This window comes from Ochlerotatus camptorhynchus, unplaced genomic scaffold (assembly GCF_037179485.1).
Source record: "Ochlerotatus camptorhynchus isolate MF236.1 unplaced genomic scaffold, CSIRO-AGI_Acam_v1.1 ptg000257l, whole genome shotgun sequence".
NCBI classification, from domain to species: domain Eukaryota; kingdom Metazoa; phylum Arthropoda; class Insecta; order Diptera; family Culicidae; genus Ochlerotatus; species Ochlerotatus camptorhynchus.
Window position 1 is genome coordinate 2777461 of NW_027040747.1, and position 19001 is coordinate 2796461.

Genomic DNA, 19001 nt, shown 5'->3' on the forward strand with positions numbered 1-19001 from the left:
TTAACTCAGCTGCCCCTGGTCCAATTTCAATAATTTTATCACCAATCGATCAGAAATATGGCTACGCATCGATAACAATGCTTCCGAATGTTGATTTTTAACAATAAACTATTGAAAAACTGGTAAATGTGCAGTATTGTCCAAAAGCGTCGAATTAATTAACAAATCCATGAATTACCTACATGCATATGCTGCTTCCCCAGCACAGTCGTCAGAGAGTAGTAAGTAGACGAAACAAGTCAAAGTGGCATTCGCCTCCGATCCTCGGGCGCGTGCGAATAGGGAGGATGGAATTGCGTAATATTTTGCACACTCATCGCCATATTCAGAACCAAACGCAAATTCTTCGAGATAACCACCATCCGTCGTCTGGCTCACCGTGGCGGTGTCTGACGTATCTCCGGTCTGATTAACGGGGTGTGCTGAAGATGTTCCTGAAAAATGAGATCCGTGATGCTGTCACCTACACTAAACACGCCAAGCGTAAGCGGCCATGGATGTCATCTACGTTTTGAAGTGACAGAGACGCACTCTGCTTGGTTTCGGAGGTTAAATCATCACCAACTTTGGCAACAAAACGGCTCTTTTCAGGGTCACCAAGCTTATTACAGTAAAGAGTAGGAATAGCATTCATCTGCCTGTTTGCCCATATTCAGAACCAACGATCAAACAAAATGCTCATGTAATCAAACTGGAAGCAGGGGTACACATTATTTTGATCAACCTTGATCAATTTTGAATCGCCACGGCCGGATATTTTCGATGGAAGAAGCAACAATCTATCATCTAATTCGACGAAGACGGCTGGAAACATTTGTGAAGCCGAGTTATTTACGAAAGAGAGTGTCGATGAAGAGAATCGATCAATGTAGATAGGACAGGGAGGCAGATCTCACACCTGGACCCTACAAATCGACCCATCAACTCAACAGGGGACCAACGGCTTTACATCCCGAAGGAAGGCGTGATCAGAGATGTTATGCCTTAGAACATACCGGTGGCGCCGACTGAGATTGGACCCAGGCCTGCTGGGGTGAGAGGTAATCACGCTAACCACCGGCGCCGATATCTTTCAAGGTGATATCACGGCGAATGAGATCGACCCAAATTTGAGTTTAGTAATCTCAGAAATAAGAAATAAAGTGCACGAACTCCGCGATGAGTAAATTTGCCTCATGTTTTCCCAGGATTTTCCAGGGAAAAATTCCTGAATTTGAGAAAAGTAAAGATTGGATTCACTCTGTCAATTGGTACTACTCCGAGACTGAATAAAATTTTCGTCAATTTCCTTATTTTCTGGTAGATTTTTAGGTTTTCCACAGGAAACCATGAGACAAATTTACTCATCGCTGAGTTCCTGTACTTTTGGCGATTATGAATGAACTAAACTCAAATTTGGGTCGTTCTCATTCGCCGTGTACGCAAAAGGAAAAGAGCCAGTGCCGCTACTTGATAGTAAACTACTCATAATGGGAGGAGCCTTTGTAGCTTTTATACCACTTGGTTGCACATCATTCTGCTTTAACCTGAAAAGATATAAAAGAGCGCTGCTGTATGGCATTAGCTCATTTTCGCTTCGGACGGCGTCGTGAACAGCAATAGCAGCAGTAGGAAAGTGGTGGCTAGTCCACTCCTTCACACCTAACAAGCAACAATTGACTGGTCGTGGCAAAGGAGGAAAAGGTCTGGTAAAGGAGGCGCCAAGCGTCATCGCAAAGTTCTTCGAGATAATCGCCATCGATCGTCTGGCTCACCGTGGTGGTGTCAAACGTATCTCGGGTCTGATCTACGAGGTGTGCTGAAGGTGTTCCTGGAAAATGAGGTCCGTGATGCTGTCACCTACACTAAACACGCCAAGCGTAAGTGGTCATGGATGTCCTCTTCAATAAAACTGCCCTTTTCAGGGCCATCAAGCTTACATCAGTAAAGAGTTGGAATAGAATTTATCTGTGCTTGTTTGTCCATATTCAGAACCACAAGCCCCCAACGACCACACATAATGCTCCCCAGAGTTGTAATCTTGAAACCAAACTTGGAAGCAGGAGTGCAAGTGATTTTGATTGATTCTCTTAATCAACTTTCTCTTTGAAAAAAATTACTACAAATTTGGTACGCCTACAATTCAAAAACGGAAAGAGTTGAGGTAATAGATAATTGATCAATTAAAAGAACTAAATGCTCTTCACATTTATTCCGTCCACTAGCGGTCCTACGTCAAGCTTCCGTTCGTGCCCCTAGGCACAGACCCTTCTACTTTTTCCTTCACTTCTGGGCTTCCGATCGGTGGTCAACCGTTCCTCGAACCGCTTAATCACTCGCGACACCGTGGAATTCGCGATTCCCAACGTTTTAGCGATGGAACGATGCGAGAGATCCTTGTTCTCGTGATGAATGCGCAAGATTTTATCACACCGAGCTGTTCTTTCGACTCCATTTCCGCGAGTTTTGATCACAGGACTTTAAAACTTGCAGGTGATATCACGGCGAATGAGATCGACCCAAATTTGAGTTTAGTAATCTCAGAAATAAGAAATAAAGTGCACGAACTCCGCGATGAGTAAATTTGCCTCATGTTTTCCCAGGATTTTCCAGGGAAAAATTCCTGAATTTGAGAAAAGTAAAGATTGGATTCACTCTGTCAATTGGTACTACTCCGAGACTGAATAAAATTTTCGTCAATTTCCTTATTTTCTGGTAGATTTTTAGGTTTTCCACAGGAAACCATGAGACAAATTTACTCATCGCTGAGTTCCTGTACTTTTGGCGATTATGAATGAACTAAACTCAAATTTGGGTCGTTCTCATTCGCCGTGTACGCAAAAGGAAAAGAGCCAGTGCCGCTACTTGATAGTAAACTACTCATAATGGGAGGAGCCTTTGTAGCTTTTATACCACTTGGTTGCACATCATTCTGCTTTAACCTGAAAAGATATAAAAGAGCGCTGCTGTATGGCATTAGCTCATTTTCGCTTCGGACGGCGTCGTGAACAGCAATAGCAGCAGTAGGAAAGTGGTGGCTAGTCCACTCCTTCACACCTAACAAGCAACAATTGACTGGTCGTGGCAAAGGAGGAAAAGGTCTGGTAAAGGAGGCGCCAAGCGTCATCGCAAAGTTCTTCGAGATAATCGCCATCGATCGTCTGGCTCACCGTGGTGGTGTCAAACGTATCTCGGGTCTGATCTACGAGGTGTGCTGAAGGTGTTCCTGGAAAATGAGGTCCGTGATGCTGTCACCTACACTAAACACGCCAAGCGTAAGTGGTCATGGATGTCCTCTTCAATAAAACTGCCCTTTTCAGGGCCATCAAGCTTACATCAGTAAAGAGTTGGAATAGAATTTATCTGTGCTTGTTTGTCCATATTCAGAACCACAAGCCCCCAACGACCACACATAATGCTCCCCAGAGTTGTAATCTTGAAACCAAACTTGGAAGCAGGAGTGCAAGTGATTTTGATTGATTCTCTTAATCAACTTTCTCTTTGAAAAAAATTACTACAAATTTGGTACGCCTACAATTCAAAAACGGAAAGAGTTGAGGTAATAGATAATTGATCAATTAAAAGAACTAAATGCTCTTCACATTTATTCCGTCCACTAGCGGTCCTACGTCAAGCTTCCGTTCGTGCCCCTAGGCACAGACCCTTCTACTTTTTCCTTCACTTCTGGGCTTCCGATCGGTGGTCAACCGTTCCTCGAACCGCTTAATCACTCGCGACACCGTGGAATTCGCGATTCCCAACGTTTTAGCGATGGAACGATGCGAGAGATCCTTGTTCTCGTGATGAATGCGCAAGATTTTATCACACCGAGCTGTTCTTTCGACTCCATTTCCGCGAGTTTTGATCACAGGACTTTAAAACTTGCAGGTGATATCACGGCGAATGAGATCGACCCAAATTTGAGTTTAGTAATCTCAGAAATAAGAAATAAAGTGCACGAACTCCGCGATGAGTAAATTTGCCTCATGTTTTCCCAGGATTTTCCAGGGAAAAATTCCTGAATTTGAGAAAAGTAAAGATTGGATTCACTCTGTCAATTGGTACTACTCCGAGACTGAATAAAATTTTCGTCAATTTCCTTATTTTCTGGTAGATTTTTAGGTTTTCCACAGGAAACCATGAGACAAATTTACTCATCGCTGAGTTCCTGTACTTTTGGCGATTATGAATGAACTAAACTCAAATTTGGGTCGTTCTCATTCGCCGTGTACGCAAAAGGAAAAGAGCCAGTGCCGCTACTTGATAGTAAACTACTCATAATGGGAGGAGCCTTTGTAGCTTTTATACCACTTGGTTGCACATCATTCTGCTTTAACCTGAAAAGATATAAAAGAGCGCTGCTGTATGGCATTAGCTCATTTTCGCTTCGGACGGCGTCGTGAACAGCAATAGCAGCAGTAGGAAAGTGGTGGCTAGTCCACTCCTTCACACCTAACAAGCAACAATTGACTGGTCGTGGCAAAGGAGGAAAAGGTCTGGTAAAGGAGGCGCCAAGCGTCATCGCAAAGTTCTTCGAGATAATCGCCATCGATCGTCTGGCTCACCGTGGTGGTGTCAAACGTATCTCGGGTCTGATCTACGAGGTGTGCTGAAGGTGTTCCTGGAAAATGAGGTCCGTGATGCTGTCACCTACACTAAACACGCCAAGCGTAAGTGGTCATGGATGTCCTCTTCAATAAAACTGCCCTTTTCAGGGCCATCAAGCTTACATCAGTAAAGAGTTGGAATAGAATTTATCTGTGCTTGTTTGTCCATATTCAGAACCACAAGCCCCCAACGACCACACATAATGCTCCCCAGAGTTGTAATCTTGAAACCAAACTTGGAAGCAGGAGTGCAAGTGATTTTGATTGATTCTCTTAATCAACTTTCTCTTTGAAAAAAATTACTACAAATTTGGTACGCCTACAATTCAAAAACGGAAAGAGTTGAGGTAATAGATAATTGATCAATTAAAAGAACTAAATGCTCTTCACATTTATTCCGTCCACTAGCGGTCCTACGTCAAGCTTCCGTTCGTGCCCCTAGGCACAGACCCTTCTACTTTTTCCTTCACTTCTGGGCTTCCGATCGGTGGTCAACCGTTCCTCGAACCGCTTAATCACTCGCGACACCGTGGAATTCGCGATTCCCAACGTTTTAGCGATGGAACGATGCGAGAGATCCTTGTTCTCGTGATGAATGCGCAAGATTTTATCACACCGAGCTGTTCTTTCGACTCCATTTCCGCGAGTTTTGATCACAGGACTTTAAAACTTGCAGGTGATATCACGGCGAATGAGATCGACCCAAATTTGAGTTTAGTAATCTCAGAAATAAGAAATAAAGTGCACGAACTCCGCGATGAGTAAATTTGCCTCATGTTTTCCCAGGATTTTCCAGGGAAAAATTCCTGAATTTGAGAAAAGTAAAGATTGGATTCACTCTGTCAATTGGTACTACTCCGAGACTGAATAAAATTTTCGTCAATTTCCTTATTTTCTGGTAGATTTTTAGGTTTTCCACAGGAAACCATGAGACAAATTTACTCATCGCTGAGTTCCTGTACTTTTGGCGATTATGAATGAACTAAACTCAAATTTGGGTCGTTCTCATTCGCCGTGTACGCAAAAGGAAAAGAGCCAGTGCCGCTACTTGATAGTAAACTACTCATAATGGGAGGAGCCTTTGTAGCTTTTATACCACTTGGTTGCACATCATTCTGCTTTAACCTGAAAAGATATAAAAGAGCGCTGCTGTATGGCATTAGCTCATTTTCGCTTCGGACGGCGTCGTGAACAGCAATAGCAGCAGTAGGAAAGTGGTGGCTAGTCCACTCCTTCACACCTAACAAGCAACAATTGACTGGTCGTGGCAAAGGAGGAAAAGGTCTGGTAAAGGAGGCGCCAAGCGTCATCGCAAAGTTCTTCGAGATAATCGCCATCGATCGTCTGGCTCACCGTGGTGGTGTCAAACGTATCTCGGGTCTGATCTACGAGGTGTGCTGAAGGTGTTCCTGGAAAATGAGGTCCGTGATGCTGTCACCTACACTAAACACGCCAAGCGTAAGTGGTCATGGATGTCCTCTTCAATAAAACTGCCCTTTTCAGGGCCATCAAGCTTACATCAGTAAAGAGTTGGAATAGAATTTATCTGTGCTTGTTTGTCCATATTCAGAACCACAAGCCCCCAACGACCACACATAATGCTCCCCAGAGTTGTAATCTTGAAACCAAACTTGGAAGCAGGAGTGCAAGTGATTTTGATTGATTCTCTTAATCAACTTTCTCTTTGAAAAAAATTACTACAAATTTGGTACGCCTACAATTCAAAAACGGAAAGAGTTGAGGTAATAGATAATTGATCAATTAAAAGAACTAAATGCTCTTCACATTTATTCCGTCCACTAGCGGTCCTACGTCAAGCTTCCGTTCGTGCCCCTAGGCACAGACCCTTCTACTTTTTCCTTCACTTCTGGGCTTCCGATCGGTGGTCAACCGTTCCTCGAACCGCTTAATCACTCGCGACACCGTGGAATTCGCGATTCCCAACGTTTTAGCGATGGAACGATGCGAGAGATCCTTGTTCTCGTGATGAATGCGCAAGATTTTATCACACCGAGCTGTTCTTTCGACTCCATTTCCGCGAGTTTTGATCACAGGACTTTAAAACTTGCAGGATGTAAATAATGCACTATGAACTAAATCCACCCAAATTTTCATTAAATTCTACCCAACGGTTAAATAGTTAGAGCAATTTCATAGTGTGGCAATTTCATCGTGGACACCCTTTATCAATACAGCCTATAATAAATTTTAAAATTCTGAGACATTTATGAACACTTTAGATTTCGGACTTTAAAAAATATCTAATTCTCCTATTTTTAACATTTAAGTATTCCTGTTTTACAATATATAGCATTAACTTATCATATTTTTATTACTTCATGCGTGAAGTTAACGATCTACATAGTTGGAGATGCTTAATGTCAAGTATCAGACTTAAATTGGATATTTTATACCATAGATGAGGAGATGAAAGTATAGAATTATATAGATTCGTACCTTCCTCAAAATTGTTTTTTGCTCGCTTTTTACTTCTATGTACCATTTCACTTTTCACGTTATGGTACGGGATAGTATAAACATAATTTCTTAAATTCAGTGGCCACCCTGATCATAGAATCGATTAAAGGAGTACAACGGTAATACAACCATGTCTGTCATAAGTAAAACCGTGTTCGTAACTGTACAATGCAGGGTATCTCTGCTTCGTCCGTAATGAAGCATCGTTAAATAATAATCTGAAGGAGTGCTATTTCCGATCGTTTCTGTTTTGTTGACGTCCGTCGTCATTCTTACTTTGCTTACAAATAGTAACAAGTCTTAAATTAGTATTTAAAAAATGATGATGATGCGCGAGATACTATAAATTTTCGCATCATGATTCACAAAGCACCAAACGGCTTCAGGAGAGCTGATTCACCACGCGTCTCCATCCGACGCAAAACTAAAACCATCATCCATTATCTCAAGAGGTAGCGAGTGTCGGCTACCTACCGTAAAATCAACCGATATTATTTATCATTTATTCGGTTGATGATCCGTTGCCAATGGATTTCATCACTATTTTTAGACATTCCAGCTAAAAATAATTCCGACGGAACTGTATTTACATCTACGTGAAAAGCGATCTTCGGCTTTCATTCCGACCAAGGTACATACACACGCAAATCCAGTTCAAAGCTCGCCCTTCAACCTTGTGCTCTCCGCGCTGTTGCGACTAATCTTGCCTCCAAGATGTTTGTAGATCCCATAATGTACTTCGTCGAACTGAGAAGCAGACAGAGGCAGAGAAGTCTACCGTTCGACCATTAAAACCTATTCCCGATTTTGTTATGGTAAACTATAAACGGAGAAAGGAAAATCTTGAACGGCTTGTTTGCAAGCGCACGAGCGTGTAAGCCTCTCATCCGGATGCCATTGGTCGAGCACAGGGGATAAATATCCGGAATTGCGACTTTAGACGACTGCAAAAAAATTTATAATAAGGAAGAAACGTTCCCAGAAATTATTCACCACAGTATTGATCCTGTGTTGGTAAATATAATTGTGGTCGCGCATTGTCGGCGGGCGAACTTTGATCACACCTCTTTCTGTGTTTTCTATTACGTGGGTGTATTTGAATCGCCACAAGGGATGCTTTATTTTATTAAGAGCAAACAAACGCGAAATTCACAATTCTGGGAAAAAAACGGTTACACTACGCAATATATATTCGGAAATGTCGTTGTTTCTGGTACACCGTGACTTGCAGTGCAATTCGATCTTATTTTCTGTTTATCATCTTCACTACGATCTGCATCTCGATCAGACCGACTCAAAATTAAGTCGAGTTGACTCAATTTCGTCAAAAGTGAGCTCGAATATGAAGAACATAGATAGAAGTTTCACTGAAATCTATTGGCACAGACAAACAGACGTTACTCTTTAAATAAATTTTCCATAAAAAAATCGTGCCGGATCGCACTAATGACATTTCGCGGAACAATAACTTACGTGCCATTTCTCAAACAATGTTGCAATCATCTAAACTCGGCTTTACGCAGAGAAATAAAATCATAATTTTGCCTCCTAACAGGAAGCAAATTATCTGTCACCATCATGCATTTCTCTCTCATAATTAATGTCACCGCTTACTCATGTTTTTCTTTTTCTTCACCCGACCAGATTGCTACAAGATGCACTTGGTTGGCCACATCCCACGCCCGCCATTCCATCTCTCACGCATATTACTCACCCAAACTCTCGAACTAAGAAAAGCATCTCATGTTTTTCTTACTTTCACACTTGGTCAATAATTTTGCAATTTCCCGCCGTCTGGCATCACGCGTGGCAATGCCAGTCCTATACCTAGGACCAGCACATGACTAATGCTTGCATTTTTTTTTTTCTCGATTTCAGGAATTCTGCGAAGATGAGCGCCAGCTCTACACCCCACTGATCGTGGCTGCAATGAACGGGCACTTCGACGTGGTTCACATCCTGCTAACCCAGCTGAAGCCGAACTTGGAGAAGGAAGGCCGCGTCAAGTTCGATGGTCACCTGATCGAGGGAGCCTCCGCTCTGTGGGTGGCCGCCGGTGCGGGACATCTGAACATTGTGAAACTGTTGATTGAATATGGTGCCGACATCAATCACCACACGAAGAATGTGTCCACTCCGGTACGGGCGGCCTGCTTCGACGGGCGGTTGGACATAATCCGGTACCTGGTCGATCACGGTGCCGATATCAATCTGCCCAATGGGTACAACAATACGTGCTTGATGATTACTTCGTACAAGGGCCATGCGGATGTGGTGGAATACCTGTTGGAGAATGACGCTTTGCCGAATGAGCAGGCAAACTGTGGTGCGACGGCACTGCACTATGCGGCCGAATGTGGTCACGCGGAGGTTTGTACGGTTCTGTTGGACTACGGGGGTGTTTTCAAGCGGAACGAATACGGGATGTCTCCGGTGATATGCGCTGCGGAGAGAACCCGAGAATCGGTGGTGCAGCTGTTTGTGAACCGACCGGGACTGTTAACGAAGGACGAGCAGATCGATGCACTGGAGCTGATGGGAGCGTCGTTTGCGAATGACAAGGATAACTACAGCTTGGTGAAGGCTTTCCACTATCTAATTTCAGCAATGGAGTTGAGGTAGGTTTATTACGTGAAGCGTGAGCGGGCTCCGAGACTTCAATTTCTCTATTTGCAGATACGAAGACAGCAATGACATCGTTCAGAAACCACTCCTTCCTCCCATCGCGGCATACGAACACTGGATCGAGTGCCAAACCATGCATGACCTCCAGGCCATCCGGTACAACCACAATTCGCTGCACATGGAATCGCTAACCATTCGGGAGCGCATCCTTGGCCGGCACTGCCCGGAGGTGGCTCATTCGATTGTGTTCCGCGGGGCGGTTTGTGCCGACAATGGTCGATTCGATCGCTGTGAAAGCCTCTGGCTGCACGCAATGCATTTGAAGCAGCAAAATTCTCTCTCGGTTCAACGCGATCTGCTTCGTTTTGCGCAGCTTTTCTCGCAGATGCTGTCGATCAATGTTATACTGAGGTTCGCCAATGTGGTCGATGTGCTGACGGCTTGCGTGGATGAACTGGCGCTGAATCAGTTCAAAATGATTAGTCCGGGAGAGAAGGATTTGCTGGAAGTGATAGCCGAAGAGTATGAACTGAACATTGTAACCGTGCTATACCTAATCACTATCATAACCAAATTGATAAAAATGAAAAACGCAGATATTACGGAGGATAATCTCAGGGACGTATATAGGTTAGTCTATAAGTTGAACAATTTGTCGGTACGGCTCAGAGACGATCAGTCTCTGATGCACCTTTCAGTAAATGGAGTCACACCGGTAGACGACTTCCATACGGATGACATTTGTAGGTAAGCTTAGTTGGGTTGGCTTCGGTCTTCAAAGATGCTAACAAGCTTGTTTCAGATTTCCGTGTGTTGACACCGTAAAGCTGCTGTTAAAATGTGGTGCATCGTTAGCCGTAGTAGATGCCGATCGGAACACTCCTCTCCATACGCTGTGTTCCACGGTATGTGTGCTTCAAAAGCGACAAAATGTAAAATGGTTTTCTAAAGGCAAATATCCTTACTTTCAGCTACAGACTGCCGTAATTAGAATGTCGGACAACGACGTTAGGTCCATCGTGAAAGATCTAATCGAACTGTTCATCGATGCCGGTATCCACCTGGACGCTGTCAATTGCGACGGTCTCAAGGCGTCCCAGGTTTGCGTTCAAAGTAGGTATTCGAGCTCCCACAAAACCCATTTGCTAGCATAAAACATTCACAATCTAATTTTCGCAACTGTCTTCTCCCGAGCAGATTCGGTGGGAACATTCATCAAGAGCTACGAGACACGTGCAATCAATCTGAAATGTTTGGCCGCCCGTTGCATAGCGCTGCACCGTGTGCCTTTCAAGGAAACAATTCCCCGACAGTTGGAGGCCTTCGTGCAGCTGCATTGTTCAGAGAAATTCTGAATGCTCTTGCAAGTCTTCCAAAAGAAACTGCTAGGGAAACTGGCAACGTAAGCAATTGAGAATTCGAAGCAAACCCACCAGCAACCGTTAACAACGATCAAATGAGGTAGTTGGCAGAAGGATCCAGAAGTGGGGTGAAGGAAACCCCACGCTCAACTCTGTTTTATATAACACGTACGATACATACTGTAGTGAAGAAGGGAAGCAAATATTTATGAAACTTTTTACAAAATGTAACCACCAATTGTGATTGAATGCGGATGGTGCACCGGGACGACGCTGATGCAGCAGGTAAAGTGCAATTTAATTAGTTCTGTACTATGATTACGGCTGTAAAATGGAACCGGGCTGAAATGGGCGACAAGTTTCCCGTTGCGAAATGCTGAGTATCATTAAGAGTGGAATAGCTTTCTGTTTTAAATTTTACTGTGGTAAAAGGTCGATATTTTTACAAGAAAATAGGTGAATTTGAAACGTTGCATTGGATTTGTGTTCCGAAATGTCCCTAGAGCTTAAATTCGTAGACAGATTTTGAGAGGTTGTACTCATTTTTCCTGCGTAGACAATCATTCATTCACAGAACAAACGCTAACTAACATTGCCCCTTACGTCTTCTGAACATACTATCTGTTGATGTCCTGTACAGTTTATTTGTTTATTTGTTATGGTAGCATCAACAGACTAGAAATAGTCCCAATGATGTGTTGTAAAAAAAGTACAGATTATACAGACGACATACATATACTACAGTTACTACAGTTACAAACGAAAATAACTAGGAAAGCATTGTCAAGTTACTAAAAATTTATAAGTCTTAAATTTTACACTTAGCTGTTGGGCATCAAGCGCCTTCGATCAGCAAAAAAGGCAGAGAATCTTCGGCGAAGCATATTCCGTGTCAAGTGGAAATCGAACATCGACGCTACTCGGTTGAACACTAGCTGCAAGCCGTAAATAGCGCTCCCTATGCTATAATTAGTTCGAAGAAGTGGAAGTCTCAGCATAAGACTGTTGCTTAGTGATCGAGGTTGAACATTAATGTTCACTTGTTGCAGAATTGCTTCGCAGTCGATTCTTCCTTGCAGAGTATCGGCGACGGTTAAGGCTCTGAAAACATCTCTTCGGATACGTAAGGGCTCGATATTGATCAATTGGCAGCGATTCTCGTAGCTTGGAAGACGAAGTGGGTATCTCCAAGGCAGCTTACGGAGCGCGAAGCGAAGAAAACGTCGTTGAACAGATTCAATTCGCTTGGCCCCATTATTGTAGTCCGGGCTCCAGACAGCAGAGCAGTATTCCAACGTAGATCGTACGAGAGAGCAATAGAGCGATTTCAAGCAGTAAATGTCCATGAAGTTCTTATTAATCTTGAAGACAAAGCCAAGCGTTCTGGACGCTTTGTCGACGACATGTGATATATGGTGTGAGTATGTCAGCTTTGAGTCTAGAAAAAGTCTTTCACGCAGTGCACCCGTTTGATAGTCGTGCCTAGTAGTTTGTAGTTGAAAATAATCGGTTGTTTCTTGCGTGAGAAAGTAATAACTTTACACTTAGCTGGGTTTGTGGGCGGACAGGGGGCAAAACACCGGTAAATGCAGTGAAAAACGGATATGTAACGCAGAATTAAAAAACGTATAAATCGCGAAAACTGTTTAGAAAACGTGTTTATTAATCAACGATCAAAGAAAGTACATTTTTGTTTGAACAAAATTAACTGCGATTCTTTTTCTCTGCATGTACATTCGTAAAGGGCGTATTCACGCTATTGCCGCTACACTGCAACACTCCTCCTCGTGAAGTAGCCCAGTCTCCTCATCCTCCGTGTTTCACTACTGGCGCCAAAGACATCGCTGCTGCAAACTTCCCGATCTTGATCGGTCCGAGAGGTTTGGTCAGAATGTCAGCGATCATCTCTTCAGACGGACAGAACCGAAGTTCTATCTCCCCCGACGTACATCTCTCCTTGGTGTAGTGGAAGCGAGTGTCGATATGTTTCGACCTGCGCTTCTGCTGATCGAGTGCTACGAAATCCATACATCCTTTGTTGTCCTCGTGAATAACGGTTGCATGAACTTGCTTCAAGTTTAGCTCACCCAACAATCGTCGCAGCCATACAGCTTGTTGCGTGGCCTCCGATAGCGCCACGTACTCCGCCTCCATGGTGGAAGTTGTTACGTTGCTCTGCTTACGGCTGGTCCAGCTGATAGTGGCTCCTCCTAGGCGAAACAAGTAACCGCTGCACGACTTGCGATCGCTCGTATCGCCGGCCCAATCGGCGTCGCAGAAACCTTCCAAAGTCTGCTCTTCGGCTTCAGTTCCTCCGCCAAGCTTCAGACCGTAATCCATTGTGTGAATCAAATACCGGACGATCCGTTTGGCCTCGTTCCAATCGAGCTCCGTCGGGCTGCTCACCTTCCGACTGAGAATTCCCACGCTAGCCGCAATATCCGGACGGGTATTCGATGCTAGATACAACAGTGATCCTATCAGCTTGTGGTACTGAATGTTGTCCTTGAGGTTTCGACTCTCTTTCATGACTTTGAAGTACCCAGGGTCGAGTGGATACTTCGAACCTTTTGCTCCTTCCATTCCGAATCGCTTCACCAGCTTCCTTATGAAAACACTTTGATCCAGAATGAAGAATCCATCAGCGTTCCTCGTGACGCGTATTCCGAGAAAACAGTGGATGTCTCCCAGCTTGGAAATGCTCAGCTTCTCTTGCAGCGAATCTTCGATCTTCGTGATCTCCTCCTGATGCGCACACGTAACCAAAATATCATCCACGTAGATCAAAAGATACAGCTAATCATCGCCGACAAGGCGCTTCCGGTACAAGCACGTGTCCGCCTTGCATTGTTCGAAACCCAAGCTCATTAAAATATCGGTAATTGTCATATGCCAAACCCTGGCCGCTTGTTTGAGGCCGTAAATACTTTTATGCAACCTACAAACCTGATGCTCTCTTCCTTTGACGACAAACCCTGGTGGCTGTCTCATGTAGATTTCTTCTCGCAACGTGCCGTACAAATAGGCCGTTTTAACGTCCAGATGTCGAGGAGTTTTCCCGACTTGAGTTTTGCAGAAACGAACGAAATCCTTCACCTTCTCAGCGACCTCCGATTTTCTCCGCAACAGGTACACGAAGGCCATGCGAGAATGATCGTCGATGAAGGTCAGGAAGTATTGATTGCCGCTGGGAGTAGCAACCAATGGACCACTGACGTCACTATGGATGACATCCAAAATCTCCTTCGAACCACGGTTGACAGCCTTTGGAAACGGGGTCCGGGACATTTTCCCCTCCAAACAGCACTGGCACACCGTTCGCACTCCACAATCGACCAACTTCATACCTTCAGCTGTGCCGTTCCTGTGGATTGCCTTGATCACGTCCGGGTCCCGATGGCCGAGCCGTCGGTGCCACGTATGCTGGCAGTTGAGCGTGTGGGACAGCTGGACGCTCACCATCGCTTGATTGGGAACCCGTAACTTGTAGAGACTACCGCAACGATCGGCCACAACCGCAATGTCAGCACCGGTTTTGCGGATCTCACAGCCGTTTTCACCAAACAGCACACAGAAGCAGTTATTTGCGAGGGTACTCACCGAAATCAATCCACTTGCTAATTTCGGAACATAGAGCACGTCAGACAACACAATATCCACCGAACATCCGTCTACCTTCACTCCGGTAATCTTCCCGCTGCCTATGCCTTCGACGGCTGCCTTTTCACCGTTCGCCAGCATCACGCTCATTCCCTGCTGCTCCTGTAGAGATTCGAAGAAACTTCTTCTTCCCGTCATGTGCTTCGAGGCTCCGCTGTCCACAAACCAGCTTCCATGTTCTGCATTCCCAGCAATCCAACCAAGCGGGCCGTCGAAAACGTTTTGCACCTGCTTCGCCTTTGTTGCGTCTTCCCTCTTCGGCTGGCTCGCTGTAGCTTCATCCTGCTTCTTCCCGGTGGCTTTCTGCAGACTCCGACAGTTTCGTTTCAGATGACCAGGTTTCTTGCAGTGGAAGCAAATCCGTGTCTCTTGACTTCCACTAGCACCGCCATCGCTCCGTTGCTGCCGACGAGGCTGGTGACGATATTCCACCTTCAGCGCTTTTCCTCCTGCAGCAGCAGCTGGTCCGGAACGTTCGCGTCGTTTCTCGGCTTCGGAAAGTAGTTTGGATTTAACTAATTCCAAAGTTAGCTCGGCACTAGGACGTTGCTCGAGAGCTGTCACTAAAGCATCGAACGAATCCGGCAATGAACAAAGCAACATCGCCACCTTCAACTTGTCCGGGATTGGATCCCCGACATCCGCAATACGCTGCAACAGGTCGGTAAACTGCTGCAAGTGTTGCTCCATGTCTCCATCTTCGCTCAGCTCCAAATGCGTCAGCTTCTTGAGCAAGTACACCTCCGATCCCTTGTCGTGGTAATCCTTAAGGGCTTTCCATGCATCCTTGGCACTGGTGCAGCTTCTCACCAAGCTAGTCTGGCTGTCATCTATGCACAGCCCAATCGTCGCGCGAGCCTTCAAATCCGCCTTGGTCCAATCATCGTCTTCCGTAATTACAGCCGGCCTTGGCTTACTGATGACGTGCCATAAATCCTCCCGAACCAACAACATTTCCATCCGAAATTTCCAGGATTGGTAGTTGTGGTTCGTAAGCTTCGGGAGCGGGAAACGCTGCTGGTCCGCCATCTTGCTTTCTCCTCATCCGCTCACGGGAACACCGCCTTCTGGCTACGGGAACTACCGGAAACTTTCGCGATTTTACGACCGAATTTCAACTAATTCGCGGAACTTTCACTGGGCCCATAACCTGTGGGCGGACAGGGGGCAAAACACCGGTAAATGCAGTGAAAAACGGATATGTAACGCGGAATTAAAAAACGTATAAATCGCGAGAACTGTTTAGAAAACGTGTTTATTAATCAACGATCAAAGAAAGAACATTTTTGTTTGAACAAAATTAACTGCGATTCTTTTTCTCTGCATGTACATTCGTAAAGGGCGTATTCACGCTATTGCCGCTACACTGCAACAGGGTTGACCACCAGTCGGTTTAGACTACACCAGTCAGCAAAGATATCAATCTGATTTTGGAGAGAACGGCAGTCGGCGAGTGAGCGGATGCGCAGAAAAACTTTCAGATCGTCTGCAAACGATAATTGTGGCTCTGTGATAACATGGTGAACGTCGTCGAAGTAGAGGAGAAATACTAATGGTCCCAGATGGCTACCCTGAGGTATACCGGACTTTGCGCAGAAGCTTGCTGAGCGACAATTACCCAAAGTTACTGTCAATTGGCGCTCCGTGAGGTATGAACGAAACCATCTCAAGAGACTCAGCGACGTGATTCCCCGGTAGTTGTTTACGTCGCGTTTGCTTCCCTTTTTATGAACAGGAAACATATCCGCAGTCTTCCAGCAAGACGGAAAGATGCCGCTGGAAAGAGAGAGCTGGAATATGCGGTGCAGTGGATCTAAAAGACAAGTGATGTTCTTTTTAAGAATAATCGATGGAACACCATCGGGTCCAGCCTTAGTTGAAGTCTTAAGTTTAGATGCTGCTCTAGAAATCGTATCTGTAGTGGCTTCGACCATGCTGAGCGTTTGGTTGATCAAAGAAACATTACTGGCCGCGGAAGTAATGATATTAGCGGAGAGTTACTCGGCTTCAAACACACTAGCAAATTTGGCTGAGAACAAGTTGCAAATGTCTTGTTGATTTCCAGCAGTTTCACCATTAAAAATAATGGAAGAGGGTAAGCCGATTTCCCTGCGTTGCTCATTTACTAAGTTCCAGAAGGATTTAGGGTGTGATTTTAGCGGCCGTTGAATCCTCCTTTGATAGCGTTGAAAAAAGAGACGACTTAACCGCTTATACTCGTGGTTGAGTCTGACATAGTAGCATTTCAGCGGCAGTGTGCGGAGTTTAGTAAATCTTCTGAGAGCAGCCTTCTTAGTTCTTTTCAACGAGCGAAGATCTTTCGTCATCCACGGGACGCGAGAGTCGATATGGATGATCTTTTTGGAAACGTGTCTGTCAATGACATATGCCAAGACGTGAGAAAAGGTTTGTGCAGCAATGTTGACGTCTACAGGATCTAGAATATGCTCCCAATCTAGGTTAGACAGCACATGGAAGATACTGCGATGGTCAGCTCTACGGAAGTCATATGACACAGCGTTTGGAGTGCTGGTGAAATCATGGACAATATTATTTTCGATCACGATAACTAAAGCAGAGTGATGATGCACTACCTTGACTAAAGGTTCGGGTGCCGTGGAGAGGAAAGGAGCTGTATCACGAGCACTCAAAAAGCAGAGATCCAGGGTGCGGTTGTTTTCATTCAACAGGCCATTGATTTTTGACAGAATTGCGGTACTATAACTGTCCAGGAGCTGGATGGTTCCTACGTGGAAAGATGAACGCTCGTGATCAGGACAAAATAAACCACTATGGGTTGGAGTCCATGCAATGTCCGGTAGGTTAAAATCGCCAAGAACAATAACTTCGTCGGAAGGGCCTGCTTTGTATGTGACAATGTGCGTCAATAAGCTCCAAGTCACGGGTTCGATCTGGAGGGATGTACACTGCACAGAGAAGCAATTGACGATCACCAAGTTGAATAGCCACCCACATTTGTTCAACCCTGTTCCAGGAATCGTCCTCGATAACTTCTGCTTTCAGCTTGGAATTAACTGCGATAAGGACGCCTCCCCCAGTAGTTTTCCTACTATTATTCGTGTTTCGATCGCAGCGAAATATTTCGTAGCCAGCACCAAAGACATAGTTTGAAATGGTTCGATAATTGAGCCATGTTTCGGTCAAAACTAAAATGTCGTAGCAGTGATCCATGACGGCCAGATGATAATCTTCCACGAGGCCGTTCATACCGCCAACGTTCTGATAGTAAATCGTTATGTCCTCCGCTGTTCGGGAACAATGGAAGGTTCAGCGTGTAGTTGCATTTGGGAGCTGGTAGATGTCACTTGACGGAGGAAGGATGTTCGAGTAGGGCCGCTGGAAACCAAGATACTTTCAGGCGATAATATATTCGTCGGTTGATCATACTTGCCAATAACAGGAATGTGGAAGACCCCTTCTCCCATCTCAAACGCAGGGCCGGGACGACTGCTGGTTGCTGGCAGGAGGAGCTCGACTGCGATGAGTGGAATAGGGGCTTCCTCAGGGCGGACGGCAAGAATGCGTCCCGGAGTGCAGTTGACTGTGGTGGCTCCATGTTGCCGACTGGCAGATGTTTGAGGTGAGTTGAAGGCACTGGAATTATGATCATCATCAGGCAGTGAAAGTTCGCTAGTAAGTGTGTACTTCCCTAATATAGCAGGCTGGGAGACCCTCAATGCACATCTAAACTCAGGGCCAGGACGACTTGTATGAACGCTGACTGCAAAAGGCGCGACTGGTTTAGAGGAACTGGGGACTCCCAAAATGCTTTCTACGTTGCGTCCTGGTTGAGAAGTAATTTGCCTCAATAGATTTTCAGAGGGCATCACCGAAAATTCGCTTTGAACCGGGGTCAGAATAACCTGAGTATGGGAGAACTCATCACGCAACGATAAACTTAAATCACAGAGGTACTTGCCTATGCAAGCATGGTGGAAGACCCCCTTTCCACCACCAACTACAGGGCCGAGACGACTATGTTGAACGAAGGTGGCGGTAGGCGGTACTGTGTTGGGGCGATCGGGGGCTTCCATCAGACTTTCTACGGTGCGTCTCGGGGGCATTGTTGATTCGTCAGATGAGGGGATTAAGGGGTGACTGTTATACTGGGTGTACATAAAGGGGCTGGCATATCAAGAGGTGCTGGTGTCCCAAACGGTGTGCCCGTTTGAGAGCCACCCGTCTGCCATTCAGGCCAGAATGATGGGCCTCCCTCCGCTCAGTGGGCGAAGGCGCAGCTACAAAGCAAGACTATGCCATGGGTTGGAAA

The 19001-nt window shown here is 45.3% G+C and overlaps 1 protein-coding gene across 2 annotated transcripts in view; it reads left to right on the top strand.

Annotated features, from left to right (window-relative positions):
- Fem-1 overlaps positions 1-11518 on the top strand; it is a 37730-nt gene extending 26212 nt beyond the window's left edge. Inside the window, exons 2-6 of one of the 2 annotated variants that reach the window (XM_065226636.1) lie at positions 8943-9682; positions 9741-10436; positions 10492-10594; positions 10667-10802; positions 10887-11518. In XM_065226636.1, coding sequence (XP_065082708.1) covers positions 8943-9682; positions 9741-10436; positions 10492-10594; positions 10667-10802; positions 10887-11044 — 1833 coding nt within the window. In that variant the 3' untranslated portion in view covers positions 11045-11518. Of the gene's footprint in view, positions 1-8942; positions 9683-9740; positions 10437-10491; positions 10595-10660; positions 10803-10886 lie in introns of both variants that reach the window. The other variant, XM_065226635.1, reaches the window with a different exon arrangement.
- The last annotated feature ends 7483 nt before the right edge of the window (positions 11519-19001 follow it).